Here is a 15962-nt window from a genome sequence, read left to right as displayed (position 1 = left end):
CTCTTTGTAAGTTGCTATATAGAGATGATCATGAGATGTGGCCAAATAAAGTTGCCCTTTTGCGCCTGGGAGATGATCCACATTTTCGTGCTGTAAATTGGCTTAAGTTCGAATCCCGAGGCTGAAGGTCAAATGATAGATGATGCTCTTTGGGCCGCTCAAGGGTCCGTGAAATGGCTGGATCAGTTGGACTAGATTTACAGTTAGACTCAAAAAGTTGGTGTATTGTCTAATGTGGATCCTCTACCTCAACATCATGTTGCAATTAACATATGAAGTACCAAGTATTTTACGAAGTATATGATGGAGTAGTTGAAATCTGTTGCTTATTTGTTGCTTTAACAGTTCAACTTACCTTTTACTAAAGTAATTATCACACACGATGAAATGACTAGCTAAATTAGCAATACTATATAATCAAAATGAAAAGACTAGCTTACAATTAATAAATAAATATTTTATTGTTAATTATTTAATATGATTTTAATTAGTTAACCTTTTATTTTAATAATTACGTTGTAATTTTTAATTTCATTAGTGTTTTTGTTCTTTATAATTTGACTTATTTTGGCAAACTAAGTCTAGATAGGTCAATTTTAGAAGAAAAAAAAGACTAAGTTAATTAAAATGAAGGTTAATAGTAAAAAAAAAAAAAAAAGTATCACTTTCACGAATAATTCATTGAAATATTGGCCATATATATACTTATAATTAAGGAAATAATTCTCAATCACATAAACATATGAAAAAACCCATGAATGAAACAGACAGATTTTTAACAATCCAATAACCCTCTCTAACTTTCGTCCATCTAATATACAGAAAAAAAAAAAAATAATAATAAAATAATGGAGCACTATTGTTTCTTGTTTTTTATTTACTAAAGAAGAGTACAATTTTTTCTTGAAAAAAAAAAAGCCCAATAAAACGGATTAATTAGCAATTTCTAAACCTACAGTGTGTACTAGTACTAAAAATGAAATTCTATTAGTAACCATAAACCCTAAACCCTTAATCACCAAATAATTATTATGTCTTCCAAATTATCTTCAACCTCCAATGGTAAAATTTGTTGAAGATATTTTTCAGCAAATGTACAAAAATCTAGACTTCACTTTCATCGTGAAGTCGGCTGTTTCACCAAAAACAAACCAGAAGCAGAGGTTTTAGAAGGGGTTTTTCAACACTCACTTATGTATTTCTCGTCTTCTTCTTCTACCCATCGAATTCTGGTAACTCCATTTTTTGCTATCTACTTTAATTCTTCATTATCACAAGAATTTCTTGTTAATCGATTAGAACAATTTGATGTCCAGTAGTAATATTTCTTCATTTCCTGCTAATTTATCGCAGAATTTTGACCCTTATATTTCAATTTATAAATCAAGGAGTAGTTTTGTGGTAAACCCTTATTTTGATTCCACAGTTATGTGGAGAAACTTTGCTAAACAAGCCAATTCTAGAACCCCAAATTTATTTTCGCGTAATTACAGCTTTCTGGGGGTTTCCCATGATTGTGTTATAGCTGAGAGGTTGAAATTTAGGCCGTTTGAGATGGGTTGTTGTAAAAAAGTGAACTTTTCTGAGGTGGGTTTTTGTAGAAAAGGTGGGTCATTGATGAAGGAAGAGATTGGGGAGAGACCTCTTTCTTGGTTTTTGAGTAATCAACCTAATTCAAACGTTCTATGCCCTAAAGGGTTTGCTAGTGTTGTCGAGGCCGAATTAGCCTCGTCAACGAATTTGGAGGATGATGATTCGGTTTTTGATGAAATTCAGGAGTTGGTGGAGGAGATGAGAAAAGAAGAGAATAGGGTAAAATGGCGAGAATCGCGGCAAAGACAGCCAAAAATGGTGGCGGGTATGCCGCCTTACAAGTACCATAAGCTTAGGAATAGGCAGATAAAGCTTGAGACTGAGTCATGGCAACAGGCAGCTAATGAGTATAGGGAGCTTTTAGCTGATATGTGTGAGCATAAGCTGGCACCTAATTTGCCATATATGAAGTCATTGTTTCTTGGTTGGTTTGAGCCATTTAGAGATAGCATTATAGAGGAGCAAGAAATAATCAGGCAAGGGAAGTGTAGAGGTGCATATGGGCCGTATTTCGATCAGTTACCTGCAGATATGATGGCAATTATAACAATGCATAAGTTGATGGGAATGTTAATGACTGCAAGTGGCTATGGCTCTGCAAAGGTTGTTCAAGCGGCTTGTGCTATAGGCGAGGCCATTGAACAAGAAGTGGGTAAACTCGTGTTTTCTTCTTTTGAATTTTGGCATATGTATTGCTCTCAAGTACTAATGTTTTTTTTATCATAATACATGGCTTATATAGGTTAGGATACACACATTTTTAGAGAAAACAAAGAAGAAAAAAGGTGACAAATGTAAAAAATCTGATGAAGCTGGTTCTGATGCTGAGATCCAAGAGCAACAGCATCTTAGAAAGAACGTAAATAGCTTAATTAAAAAACAAAAGCGGCGACAGGCGCTGAAAATTGTCGATTCTCAAGGTCATTTGAAGCCTTGGGGTGCGGAGGCAAGGGCTAAGGTAGTTGTTTTTCTCTAACCTTGTACCATATCTCATTTATAAGAAGGAAGCATCCTCATTTCCTTGTTGCAGGTTGGGAGTCGTCTGATCGAGTTGCTGGTCCAAACAGCATACATACAACCTCCAGTTAGTCAATCAGCTAGTGATGCTCCTGATGTTCGACCAGCTTTTGTGCATTCACTGAAAAATGTTGGCCCTGAGAACAAGTAATGAAAGATCTCTCTTCTAATGCATCAACTAGTTCAATCGGGTCTCTTTGATTTGCTATGTAAATAAGAATGAACTTTGGGTTTTTTTTAACAGGAAAACCAGCCGAAGATTTGGGATGATTGAATGTGACCCACTGGTTATCAAAGGTCTTGAGAAAACTGTAAGTTGGATCTTGTAAAGTTTATAAGAATCAATTCTGTTGTTGGGTTTTAAAAGTTCATTTGTGCTTTTCCTGTACTTGTCTTTATGCACTTGGCGATTTCTCTGCAAAGCATTTTTACTTGCTATTGCCCCTGTTATAGATTGGTTATAATCTTTGGAAAACAGTTACCATAAACATCTGTTGTTGCTTTTGCAGCCAAGGCACATGGTTATCCCTTATATGCCAATGTTGGTACCTCCAGAAAAATGGACTGGGTATGACCCTATGCCTCATACTTTACATATATTTCATGTCATAGTGTATTATTCTCTTTGCTCTCTAAGTCCTTATACTCCTAAAACATAAACAATTTTTGTGTATAACAATCCCAAATACTTTGACCAGTCTTGTCGGTAACCCTGTCTGAGTTTTGTGTATTAAATATTCACAGTGTCTCTTAAATTACTATAGCCTCATAAATAATTACCGTATTCTCTCTGAACTATTTCTTCCATGCACCCTGTTAGATTCAAGCTTCAAGTTCCTCCTAAATGCAGTACTGTCTGAACCTGTAGTGTGCTTTTTTTTTTCTTTTTCCCCTCATCTTTCATTGGCTAGTTCCATTAGAAATGTGACATAATTTGATCTAATCACTGATTATTTCTTCCCTAATTTTCCAACATTAAGCTACATATATTTTTTTATGTAATTTTGTAGAAACTTTTGTTGGTGGTGTTTCTTTCGAAGACCATGTGCTCATTTTCCCTTAGATATATTTCTAGAAGTATTGAGTGACTGGTGCTTTGTGAGAGCTGGAAGATGCATCTGAATTGTAAAGTACAAGGAATACCTAGGAGTTCTAGGGATGGAGTGAGAAGAACTAGCAAAGTTAATAGGAAGTGAACTTAGATGAAGAAACCATAGTAGATAATGTTAATGGGGCCTAAATCTGAACACTTTGTCCATTATTATTGAAAAAATGTGATATGCTATCTGCTCACTTATACCTGAGGCTGTTTTATAATAGGCTGTCTTATAATGTTAAGTATTGAAATGGCATACTTGATTTCTCTATGCAAACTGATGAAAGAGGAATCAAAGCCCCCTCTTAGATTTTCCACTGAGCTGTAATTGCGGGCTTTATTTGAATTTTAGCCACTTGTGTTTTCCCCTGATATTTTACCTTTATTGGGGCCCAGGGTGGGTGACTGGGTTCGTATTTTTGTTTCTGTGAAATTGCAACAACAAAGGTCTACCTTCAAAATGGCTTAGTTATGTCCTAAGAATCAGACTCAATGTGGTTTCTAGAAATCCTGGTTATGTCTCTTACTGTTGTATGGTTGTCTTGTTGTAGTTATGATAAAGGAGCATACTTGGTTTTGCGATCATTTGTCATGCGAACTCATGGATCCAAGAATCAGAGAGTAGCTGTTAGGACGGCCTCTGAGGAACAGCTAAAATCAGTTTTTGAGGTCAGGGAGGGAAAAAGATCTCTTTTTGCGTAATCTGCTTTTGCACTTTATTCTTCTGTCTACTTCTTGTGATCTTACGAATTTGCTATTAATTACTGAAAGTGATTGATACAAATTCTGTATAAAATTGCAACTGGTTATCCTTTGCAGCAATATTATTTATTTATAAAATTGCACAGGCCTTGGATACACTTGGAAACACAAAATGGAGGGTAAATAAAAAAGTTCTTAGCATTGTAGATAGGGTATGGGCTAATGGAGGTCGTCTGGCTGACTTAGTTGATCGAGATGATGTGAGTTATCTTGTTTCTTTCCATTCTAAATATATTAGTTCTCATGTTAGGCTTTTCCATTTTGTTTTACTTCTGATGGGTTTTTATTTTTTATTTTTTTTATTTTTTTATTTTTTTAATTGCAGGTTCCTTTGCCAGAAAAACCAGACACAGAAGATGAATCTGAGCTGAAGACATGGAAATGGAAAGTCAGGTCTGTAAAGAAAGAGAATCGGGAGCGACATTCTCAACGCTGTGATGTAGAACTCAAACTTGCGGTTAGTAAAATTATCCTTGAGCTGTCCACTTAAGGTATTTCTTGGTATAGACATGACTCTAGTACCTTTTTTCAAAAAATAGGTTGCTCGGAAAATGAAGGATGAGGAAGGCTTTTTCTATCCGCATAATGTTGATTTTCGCGGTCGAGCATATCCAATGCACCCATACTTGAACCATCTAGGGTCTGATATGTGTCGAGGCATTTTAGAGTTTGCAGAGGGTCGAGCTCTTGGAAAATCAGGATTGCGTTGGTTGAAAATACATGTGGCAAATCTATATGCTGGTGGCGTTGACAAATTATCTCTAGAGGGTCGAATAGCATTTACTGAGAACCATTTGGATGATATATTTGACTCTGTGGATAAGCCACTGGAAGGAAGGTGTTGGTGGCTGAAAGCAGAAGATCCTTTTCAGTGTTTAGCTGTCTGTATTGATTTAGCTGAAGCTGTGAGAAGTCCTTGCCCCGAGTTATATAAGTCCCATATTCCAGTTCATCAGGTGAGCAATTATAGACTTTCTGCTTAAAAGTTTACCTTGAATGGTTCAGTTGGATAGGCTATTACTATAGTAAGTTATCTGAATTTTAATTGTTCTACATATGACTATTTGGTATTTGCTAACAAACCTTCTGCTTCCAATGATATGTTGAAAAACCTTGGACTGGTATATAATGACCAAAGTTGGACGAACTGGTTTGAGGAAATTTTCCCTAGCTGGCTGCTCTTTCTATGCCAGGGATTGACGAATCATATAATCTTGATCATGCAAAGAAAATAATTACTTTAGTATGCACTGTATCTATACCTTACTTTAGGGATTAAACAATGGGATTGTTTCCTCTTGATCTGGCAAAACATTCTGATTAATTTATTCTTGCAAGAACTAATGAGGTCAGAAGGATTTGCAAATGTATGATCTAACAAGGTAGATCATGCAATCCAATTAAAGAACTAAAGCAGAGCCACCCTAGAAGCAACTTTGTACAAGTAATTTATTACAATCCTGTGCTATATAAACTTCCTCGACCTGGCAAACTGCTTTTATGGAATTCACCAAAAATTTAAATAAATAAAAAATAAATATTATTATTCTAGCTTTCTTTTGTGTATTGCTGTTGGAGGCTAAGGGATTTCAACTCATGTGATTAGTGAGAGTATTTTCATGCTTTCTTATCTTTTTCAACATTCCTTGATTATGGAAGTCCTTATGGTTGTTGAATATGCAAAGAGTGGATGATAATAGTAGCTTGCTCTGTGCTCTGTGCTGTGTGCCTGTGTAGTGTGTATAAGATGTAAGAAGCAGACATGTTTAGTTGAAAAAAAAAAAATACATTTGTGAATTAAGTGGAGGGATGAACATTAGTCACATGACCTATCAGGTTGAACTTACATCACGTGAAATAGGATGAATTAAGCAGAGGTTTATATTTCTAGGTTGCCGAGGATCAAAGGTAATTTTATAATGTTAACTTTCTGTGCTATAGTATTCCCAGGCAAATAGACAATCATTGGAATTATATGCTACTGCACTAAGGTGTTGCTAGCATTAAGTTACCATCTATGAATTTTTTTTTGCATTTCCCCCTCTTTCAATATTGAGCAGATGATGCACAGCTCTTTATGGATTGCAGGGATAAACAAACTGCTTGTTTCTCTTGAATTAATCTCAATTTGTGTTACAGTTTGTTTGAGATGTTTCTTCTTGAACTCAACATCTCTAATCTTTCATCATGTCAAAAAAGTAGACATTTTGTGACACTTAGTTTTGATCAAGCTGTAATTCTAAGATGCTGGGTTGGCAATATGAGACAAGATAATTGATATTTACCTATTCTTCTTTTACCCCTCTTCCAAGTAACTTTTTGGCACTGTTCATATGAAATTTTTTCCCATCTAATTTAAAATGTGAGCAGTTTTCAGCTACATATGAGCTGATTAACATTCTCCTTTCTGTTCAAATAGGATGGTTCTTGCAATGGATTACAGCACTATGCTGCTCTTGGAAGAGATAAGGTAATTCCCTCATTCTCTGTGATTTTGAAGTCTTGCTATTAGTGTTCAATAATTGGCCATTTAGTTAATTTGGCATCTAAAGGACATAGCTTTGCTGCAAATGTAGGGTAAGGCTGTGAAATGTTTGATTGATTAGGTTAAGCTTGATTGTCTGATCCTCTCCTCCATTTCTCTTCCCTCACTGCCCATGTAAGTTTAAATTATGAAAATGTCGTATAATAAGATCAAGTGTGGGTAGAAATTAGAGAACTCTCCCTCCTGTTATATCCAATTCTATTAAATCAAAGGGGAAGTTTGAGAGGGAAGGGGGGGGGGGGGGAGAGAGGGTTGTTGATCTATATTGAAAAGTAGATTAGAAAATGCCAAGGGGATGTTGGCAGAGAAAGTTATTGATTTCTCACAAAGTATTTGTATTTCAGTTGGGAGCAGCAGCTGTCAATCTTGTTGCTGGAGAAAAACCAGCTGATGTTTACTCAGGCATAGCTGCTAGGTAAGGACCCTTGACTTTCCCTTGCTTTGCATTAAAGTATATAATATATTCAGCTGTGATTAAGGACATCATCCCCCAATGCCCCCTAGTCTTACTTCAGATCACTTGCATGTATTTCTGAGTGCAAGGTCAGTTCTATGTGATCGCCAGTTTCAATGTCTACAATGCTGTGAGAATTTTAGGTACAAGTTATTTATATATGAATGCAGCTAATGGACTGACTTTACCATTCATTCGGTTTAAGCTTTGAATGTATAGCATTGGGTTTGAAAATGCTCTGATGTGTTTATTAGAATTTTCTCATGTTTTCCTTGAATGCTTATCTTAAAATTTTGTGCTATGAAACGTATATAAAATCCCAATTTTTTCGTAAAACTCTGACAATTGAATGTTTGTGATTTTATGATGCAGAGTTCTTACCATCATGCAAGCAGATGCCAAGAAAGATCCTGCTGATTTTCCAGACACTGTGCATGCAAGGAAGCTGATCAACCAGGTTTGTGGTTTAATTAATTGCTTTGTGTTGAGTAGGTTGTGATGCCTGAATTTAGCTGAATAATATAGACTTGCCACGTAAGTTATAATTTCTCTGTTATTTTCTCACCTTTACAGACTTACAGTCTTATGCTTCTTCCAAATGTAGGTGGACAGGAAATTGGTTAAGCAGACAGTGATGACCTCAGTGTATGGTGTCACTTATATTGGTGCTAGAGAGCAGATCAAGAGGAGGTTAAAAGAACGTTCTGCATTTAGTGATGAGACAGAGATTTATGGTGCAGCTTGTTATGCGGCCAGAGTAAGACTGTGTGGATGACTTAGAGCTTAGTTTTTACTAAGTGCAGAACCTGCTAATGTTAGCGGACTTTTGCCCATTCTGTTCTTTCCATAGACTTGACTGATGATTGTTCTCTTACTGTTTGGATAGGTTACATTAACTGCGCTAGGCGAGATGTTTCAAGCTGCCCGTAGTATTATGAGCTGGCTTGGTGATTGTGCAAAGGTTTTTCCTACCTACAAATATATGCGTAGACATGTGCTTTTATGTTTTACTGCCTGCTACATATTATTATTATTATTATTATTTTTTTTTTTTTTCTGCATGCTTGTGTATTGGTTATGTGGTTAAAATGTTGATATTTTCTATTTATTTGGTTAAAATAGACGGACCATTGGCGAGTACCTTTGTGAGAAGTAAATTAGGAGTAGAAATCAATCTTAAAAACCAGTAACTTCTGTAATAAATTATACTCTAAATAGCCCACATAATGTCCATCCCCATTTACACAAACCTGTATAACATGTCCCTAAATTACAAAATTTCTGGTTTAGATTGTAACATTATGTGATGCTAATCATGCTATTTAAGATGTGAGCTTTTGATATGAATTTTTGTGGATGTGGCCTCCCCATCATTTGCTTCTTTATCCTTTGTGTGTGTTACCTTATATGCATTTACTTGATGGCTGAAATTTGTGCAGATTATTGCATCAGAAAATCAGCCTGTGAGGTGGACAACGCCATTGGGTCTACCTGTTGTGCAACCTTACTGCAAGAAGGGTAGGCATCTGGTACGGAATCATCTACCCTTTCTTCGTTTGCCTTCCTTTTTCTGTTTGAAATTTGTCTTACGAAGATTAATATTCGCTTGTTTGATATATATGATGCAGATCAGAACATCCCTTCAAATGTTGACGCTGGAAAGAGAAACTGAAAAGGTATTATTCTTGAATTCTGTTGTCCAATTTTTAAGTTGCTCATGATAGTCACAAAGGTTAATGACTTGCATATATTTTCTTTGTATTTATTTGAGTGAAAGTGGACACAATGTTTAGAAAAGATATGTATGCTAATGACTAAATCAAGACAATCCTATAATGCATTGGAGTACAATTTCAATATCTTTTCCTTTGAAAGAAATCCTAGATGACCATGTCTATTGTGTGCAGGTTTCCATAGTTTCTTTTTGCAAAATTATCCATGTTGTAAATGTTGCACTACTACTATTTATGATATCACTTTTGTTCATTGCTGAGATTGCTGCACCTTTATACGACTGGAATTCTTCTTTGGTTGCTGCAGTCTCATAAGCAATGAAGCCTTCTGTTGAACTTGAACCAAAGTATTGTTGTTACAGATGTCTGAAGAGATAGAGAATTTTTTTTGCAAATCAGTCTGTTAAATTGTGACTCGAAATCTAGTAGGGCTGACTTTGAATGCAGATATCTCAGACTATAAGTGATTTTGAGGTGATTCAAGTTGGAGGTGATAGCTTCATTCAAGAGCTTTTCAACGATAGGTCATATGCCCAATTCCGATAAGAAACGAGAAAGTTATGGCCATTTTACGAAGACCTGACGAAGCTGGAAAGCTATAGCTCTATGTGAGTGAGCTATAGCTCGGCCCTATGAAGACTTGCGGCAGACTTGAGCTAGCTGCCGAGCTATAGCTCGGTAGTTCGGTTCTTCTAGGATAATTTATGGGATATTTCCTAAAATTATATCTTTTCTATGACGCCTATTTGAGTATACTTGGGGAACAATTTAGGGGTTTTATTAGGGTCCTTGTGTTATAAAAGGACCTTCTAGTTGATCAATTAGATCATACCTTTTGAGACATTAGATTTAGGACTCCTTGTATTATCTCTCGTTCTTTCTCCATTATAGTGAAGAAGCTCTCGAATTACCCACCCATGGATGTAGGTCTAATTTGACCGAACCACGTAAATCCTTGTGTTCTTTGTTTATCTTCTTTATTGCTTTTCTCGTTCATAAATTTCATTGACTTGTTCCGCATTAATCAAACACAATTACACCCTTATTTCCTAACACAGTCTACACAACTCTGCAATAACTGAGCATAACCATTGATTTTTTTTTTCTTTTTTTTTTTTTTTTTCCTTTGTCGCAGATTATGGTTAAGCGGCAGAAGTCAGCTTTTCCACCAAATTTTGTTCATTCCCTTGATGGGTCACATATGATGATGACTGCAGTGGCCTGCAAACAAGCAGGCTTAAACTTTGCAGGTTTATATTTATATTTGTATTTACTCTTAATATTTTTCCTTTCTTTGTTATTTCAGGTGATTTAGATGTGATTCCTGCTAATTTCTTTGCATTTGATGATTGTAGGAGTTCATGATTCATATTGGACTCATGCGTGCGATGTGGATCAGATGAGCATGATACTTCGTGAAAAATTTGTGGAACTCTATGAACAACCAATATTGGAAAATGTAAGTTGCGCTTGTAGATAATAGCTGGTGCTTTTTTGTGCCATTATCTGTCTATGATTTACATTGGTAATAGACTAATAGGTATACCATTCTAAAATAAAAATGGCCTTGTGCATAGCTCATGAACGCAGAAGTCCTCTCCTGGAAAGAGACTAGGGAAAACTATCCGGTTATGCATTTAAGATATCTTGCTTCTTGAATTACTCTGAAAAATTATTGCTTGAGTGGAAACTATATACTAACTGTTTGATCTGCTTTGTATTGATGTTTAATTTCCAAAGCTGAATCTTTTTATTCTTTTCTTTGGATCATTGACAGTTACTGGAAAGTTTCAAGCAATCTTTCCCTACACTATCCTTTCCTCCTCTGCCCGAGCGAGGAGACTTTGAACTGAGGGAAGTTTTAAATTCTCCATACTTCTTCAACTGAGCCGACGGAAATTGTCGCTGTATTAATCATCCCCTCTCCCGCCACCACTTGAGAAGGCTCGCCTTGCTGCTGCTTCCCTTGTAACACGAACATCTTCTATGTAGAGCACTTACAAGGATTGAGATGATCTTCAGTTGCTAGGCGCTGGCTTCTGCCTTTTGATGAGAAGCCACTGAGACATAATCATCTGACAGACAAGAGGACTGTAACAATTTGTGGCAAGTCAGAGGAGAATGACCGTAGATTCGACCAATTCTTGCCATTCTTTATAGTAAATTAACATGTAATGTAGCTAAGATAGGTGATTTCTTGTATGTGATGTACAGAATTAGAGAGCTTACTCTGAGAAAAAGTCCTGCTGTATACCCTTACTGTATATATTACGCCGTGTAAAGCTAGGAAACTTGAGTATCCTCTTCCCCCTTCTAATATAGTTGAACAAATTCTTCATATTTTATGAACTTTGTTTGGTTATAATTTTTTTATAAAGGTAATAAAGAAAAAGAAAGAATATTAGAATCCCCTCCTCATGGGGGAACTCCTAAATCCTATAATACAATTCCTTATTTTTGTATGTGGGTAATCTGAAGTATTTAGTAAAGATTCCTCAATATTTTTAGTTTACTAAACAACCACGAAAACTCCTTGCACACAGATTTTGGACAAGATTATTATATTAATTATGCACAGATCCGTATAAAATTATTTTTTTGTACTTCCTCCGTTAAATAGTGTACCTTGGCACACCATAAAACTACAAGTATGAATGAAGATAACTGAACTATTAATACAATCAAAGTTGTAAATATATACTAGGTAAATATATACTGTAAATTTTGTACATCGATTATAATGTTAACCTAAAATAATAAAAATTACCTTAAACGGAATATATCTAGAAGTTGCCAATTATTTATTAATAAAAGTCCTCTTTAAAATACATAAAATCAAATCCCACTACATTATCCCCATATAACCTTATTGGAAAATTTCCTAATTACCTCTCATTTTAGTTGAAATTCTCAAAATGCCCACGTCCCTTTTTAGGAATACTTGAGGTACCCTTGAAGTTTGAATTTTTTTACCAAAAGTCCCAAATTAATTAGAGGTATCTTAGGAAATTTTCTGGTGTTTCCTTCACTGTCTCACTTGTGAAAGTGTGGTTTGTTGATGAATTAAATTTTGAAATAAAATAGCAAACTAAAGTTGATTAAAAAATTAATGTTGTCACAAAAAAAAATTACTCCGTATTTAAGAAAAGAGATAAAATCATATACTACTTCGTAAGTCGTAATTAATAATCTAATATGTATAAGCTAGAGAGGTAAAAAAGAACATAAGTAATAAGTATTTAAATAAGGTCGAGAAATAAACGGAAAAATTACTATTTACCCATTAATTTAGGTAACCAAAGCTGTCACAAATTGGATTGGGTACCAAGTAATTCAATTTACCAAGTAAAATTAAGGGAAGATTTAGTGTAGGCTAAACTAAAGTAATTTTAGGAAACTCGTTAATAATGTAGTCGTCTAGAGTAAATGCTGTTTTAGGAAACCGACTAGTAATTGGATATATATTTTAACAGATATTTTTCCCCTCGACATATACTTCGTATAATTCTGTCATTGCATATATTAATCGATCTCTAATTTTATAAACCCACAATTATTTTAAACTTCTCTAAAATTTCTCCCACAACTTCAACCATGACCGTAGTTCCGTTTCATGTTTCTTGGTTATCAAAACCTCAAGATGAATTCAATATCGAAATTGATGATTCTAACACTCCTTTTACTCATCCATGGCTGCCTAAATATGGATCACAACCCATCCACCCGGCTACGCGTTACAATCCCTTAGACTTTGCTTTCCTCCCTCCCTTAATCCTAAGTCGATCGAATCAACCCCTTTTAAACTAGTCGAGAACGTAGCCGATTTGGATTACTTGGCCACCAAGTTATCCAAGGTGGAAGAGTTTGCAGTGGATTTAGAGCACAATTCGTTCCAAGGGATTACTTGTCTTATGCAAATTTCAACTCGTTACGAGGATTTTGTGGTTGATACTCTTTAAGTTACGGGATAGTAATGGAGATTACCTAAGACATGTAATTCGAGATCCGTCTAAGAGAAAAATAATGCACGGTGCAAGTAATGACATTAAAAGGGATTTTGATATTTATTTGATACGATGCAAGCGTCTAGAGTAATGGGATTTGAAAGAAACTCTCTTGAATTCCTATTAAAGTACTATTGTGGTGTTATGGCTAACAAAGAATATCAAACTTCGGATTGGAGAATTCGGCCTCTTACTCATGACATGATCAAGTATGCAAGAGAAGACACACACTATTTACTTTACATTCACGATGTTATGAAGTCTACAATCTTGTCTAAGAACGGTCAAGATTCCTTGGCCGAAGTTTGTAAGTTAAGTCATGATGTTAGTGTTTGATTGTACGAGAAAGAAGTGTTCAATAAGGACGTGTCGTACTTGTATATGTACGGACTTCGTGTCGTATGTGCTTTGGTTGAATGGCGTGATGATGCTGCGAGAGAAGAAGATGAGTGTAATATCTCGTATTTTTATACGTATTTTAATTTAAATAAGTATTTTTAAAAATATTTAAATAATTCGAAATGAATTATTTATGGTGTTTCATTAATTTAAAAAAATATTTTAATTAAAAATTTATTTTTAATTATTTAACAATCTTGAAAATATTTTATTTCATGATTTGGAAACTTTGGACATATTATTTTATAAAAGAAAATTATAAAGTCAATGAGTTTTTAAAGGAAGTCAAAATACTAGTTTGACTAGGAAAGAGATCATTAAGGGTAAAAAGAAAATTTAAGTCTAGGAGGGTTTTAAAAAGGGGCAAATTAAACTTTCCTCAAGGTAGAGAATACCCAAAGGTAACTCTCTTTCTCTCTCCTCTTATTTTCTATCTTTTTCTCTTAATTTTTCTCCTTCCTTTTTATTTTAATTTTAATTTTTTTCACACACTACCACAACACACACCTCACAAAATCAGGTTAAAAAAGGGAGTACGCCCGGGTGAGTCAAATCAAAAAGAAAGTTGAATTTTGGGAATTAATTAATGGAGAGAGAAATCTCCACCCATACCTAGAGCTAACATCATATAACCCAATTGAGACATTGTAGAATAAGCTAAACTTATCTTAATGTCTTTTTGAGCAAGAGCTAAGGTTCCTCCTAGTAGTACTGTTATTATACCTATAAAAGAAATTCCATACATTATGGAAGGTAGAATTAAAAAAAGAGGCAGCAGTCGAGCAACTAAAAAAATTCCCGCGGCGACCATGGTAGCAGCATGGATGAGAGCTGAAATAGGAGTAGGCCCCTCCATAGCATCAGGTTGGCCGGCTGCCACCACCACCACAGCCGGTCGCCGTCGCCAGCACAGGGCCGGCAGCAGCAGCCGTGGGAGGTCGTGCCAGCCACCCTCCCTTTCTTCCCCCTTGCGCGTGCGTGTGTTTGTTAAAAAAAAAAAAAAAAAAAACTTTTTATTTTAATTAAATCTATCCTTAATCTAATTATTGTTTTTGGGTTTTGTGATGATTTTTATAATGTTTGATAATAAGTATTTTGTACGTAAATTTTCAGATTTGGTTTTGAATTAAAAAGCCCCAAATTATAAACCTTAGGTTTCTAAGTTTATGTATATTGATGGAAATTGTTTATGGGTGATTTAAATTATTAAAATAGGTGTTTTAAAACACAATTACAGCAATTTTGAATGATTTAATAAAGCTGAAATTTTTATATATAAGCTATAATTATGTTTCTTGATGGATTTTTAATTACCCATTAATTGGGAATAAAAGTAAGGGTTTAAATTAAATTTCAGCTTGTTTTAGAGGGTTTATGAGTGATTTAAAGAGTCTATATATTGCTGGGTTTGTGTGGAATAGGCATAATGCCTTTTTGAAATTTTGGTTTGTAGGAGACTTCCAAGTGAGTGATTTATTTAGTTGTGGCGATTTTGAGATCATATTCAAGGTACGTTCGCGTACTTGATAATTATTTGAATATATAGAAGCATGCTCGACTTTGTTTAATTAGTTCCAAGTAGTATCATGATAGGTATTGGTTGGAATTTGTTGATTTGATTGAAGTTGGTAAATGATTTATGTTGTACGAATTATTTATGATGAGTTGGTGATAGGAAATTAATTATGTTGACATGTTAATTATGAACCACACTTTTATTGTTGGCGTGATAGAGAGCATGTTTAATTAAACTAAATGTTTAATTTGGTTTGGAATATTAAAAAGGAAATTTTATTATGGTTCATATAATTTTTATTGATGCTATAAGCATGAGGAAGGAGCTATTTAAGTGTCTTAGTACACAGGAATAAATTATATTGCAGTGACTATGTGCACTTAAGGTGTTTCTAACACCAAGGGATAAGATTTGCGATGCATTATGCGTTTAAGGTGTCTTTGACACTGAAATAGATTAAAAAAGGTTCAACAATTAAATTTATGTGGTCACTAATTATTCAAGAATTAATTTGATATGTTTGATTGCTTGAATGAACTATAATGTTTGACTGTGTTATGGTTTGAGAGTCATCACCGAGTATAATAATATGTAAACAACGTAAAGTGAAAGAGATTACGCACCAAAACTCTTGGAACGTATATACCTTGAGTATGAACATATGGGGGGAGTTATGTCACTTTATATTTGACCATAACTTCTACTGGGAGTACAGGTCGCTTTATATTCCATTTTATTATGCGCAGGAATTCCGCCACTTATGAGTGGTTCTTTTATACTAGCACGGTTAGCTCCTGTATTAGTACCCCTTTATTGAGGCAAGTTAGGGGGAATCTCGTTCGA

General features: G+C 34.9%; 1 protein-coding gene and 1 pseudogene across 1 annotated transcript; both read left to right on the top strand.

Annotated features, from left to right (window-relative positions):
- Positions 1-902: 902 nt before the first annotated feature.
- On the top strand, positions 903-11634 carry LOC110703288 (DNA-directed RNA polymerase 2, chloroplastic/mitochondrial-like). Its single transcript, XM_021881070.1, has 19 exons — positions 903-2241; positions 2336-2551; positions 2624-2757; positions 2855-2921; positions 3120-3178; positions 4258-4375; positions 4555-4668; positions 4794-4925; positions 5008-5424; positions 6888-6938; positions 7358-7428; positions 7840-7924; positions 8072-8224; positions 8354-8428; positions 8907-8996; positions 9096-9143; positions 10336-10450; positions 10556-10659; positions 10978-11634. Exons 1-19 carry the CDS (start codon positions 1309-1311, stop codon positions 11086-11088), a joined length of 3093 nt encoding a protein of 1030 aa, XP_021736762.1. The 5' UTR covers positions 903-1308; the 3' UTR covers positions 11089-11634.
- Positions 11635-12787: 1153 nt separating this feature from the next.
- LOC110701881 lies at positions 12788-15075 on the top strand (annotated as a pseudogene).
- The last annotated feature ends 887 nt before the right edge of the window (positions 15076-15962 follow it).

Source organism: Chenopodium quinoa, unplaced genomic scaffold (assembly GCF_001683475.1).
Source record: "Chenopodium quinoa cultivar QQ74 unplaced genomic scaffold, ASM168347v1, whole genome shotgun sequence".
In the NCBI taxonomy this organism is placed as follows: domain Eukaryota; kingdom Viridiplantae; phylum Streptophyta; class Magnoliopsida; order Caryophyllales; family Amaranthaceae; genus Chenopodium; species Chenopodium quinoa.
This window is presented reverse-complemented; position numbering and strand designations above follow the sequence as displayed.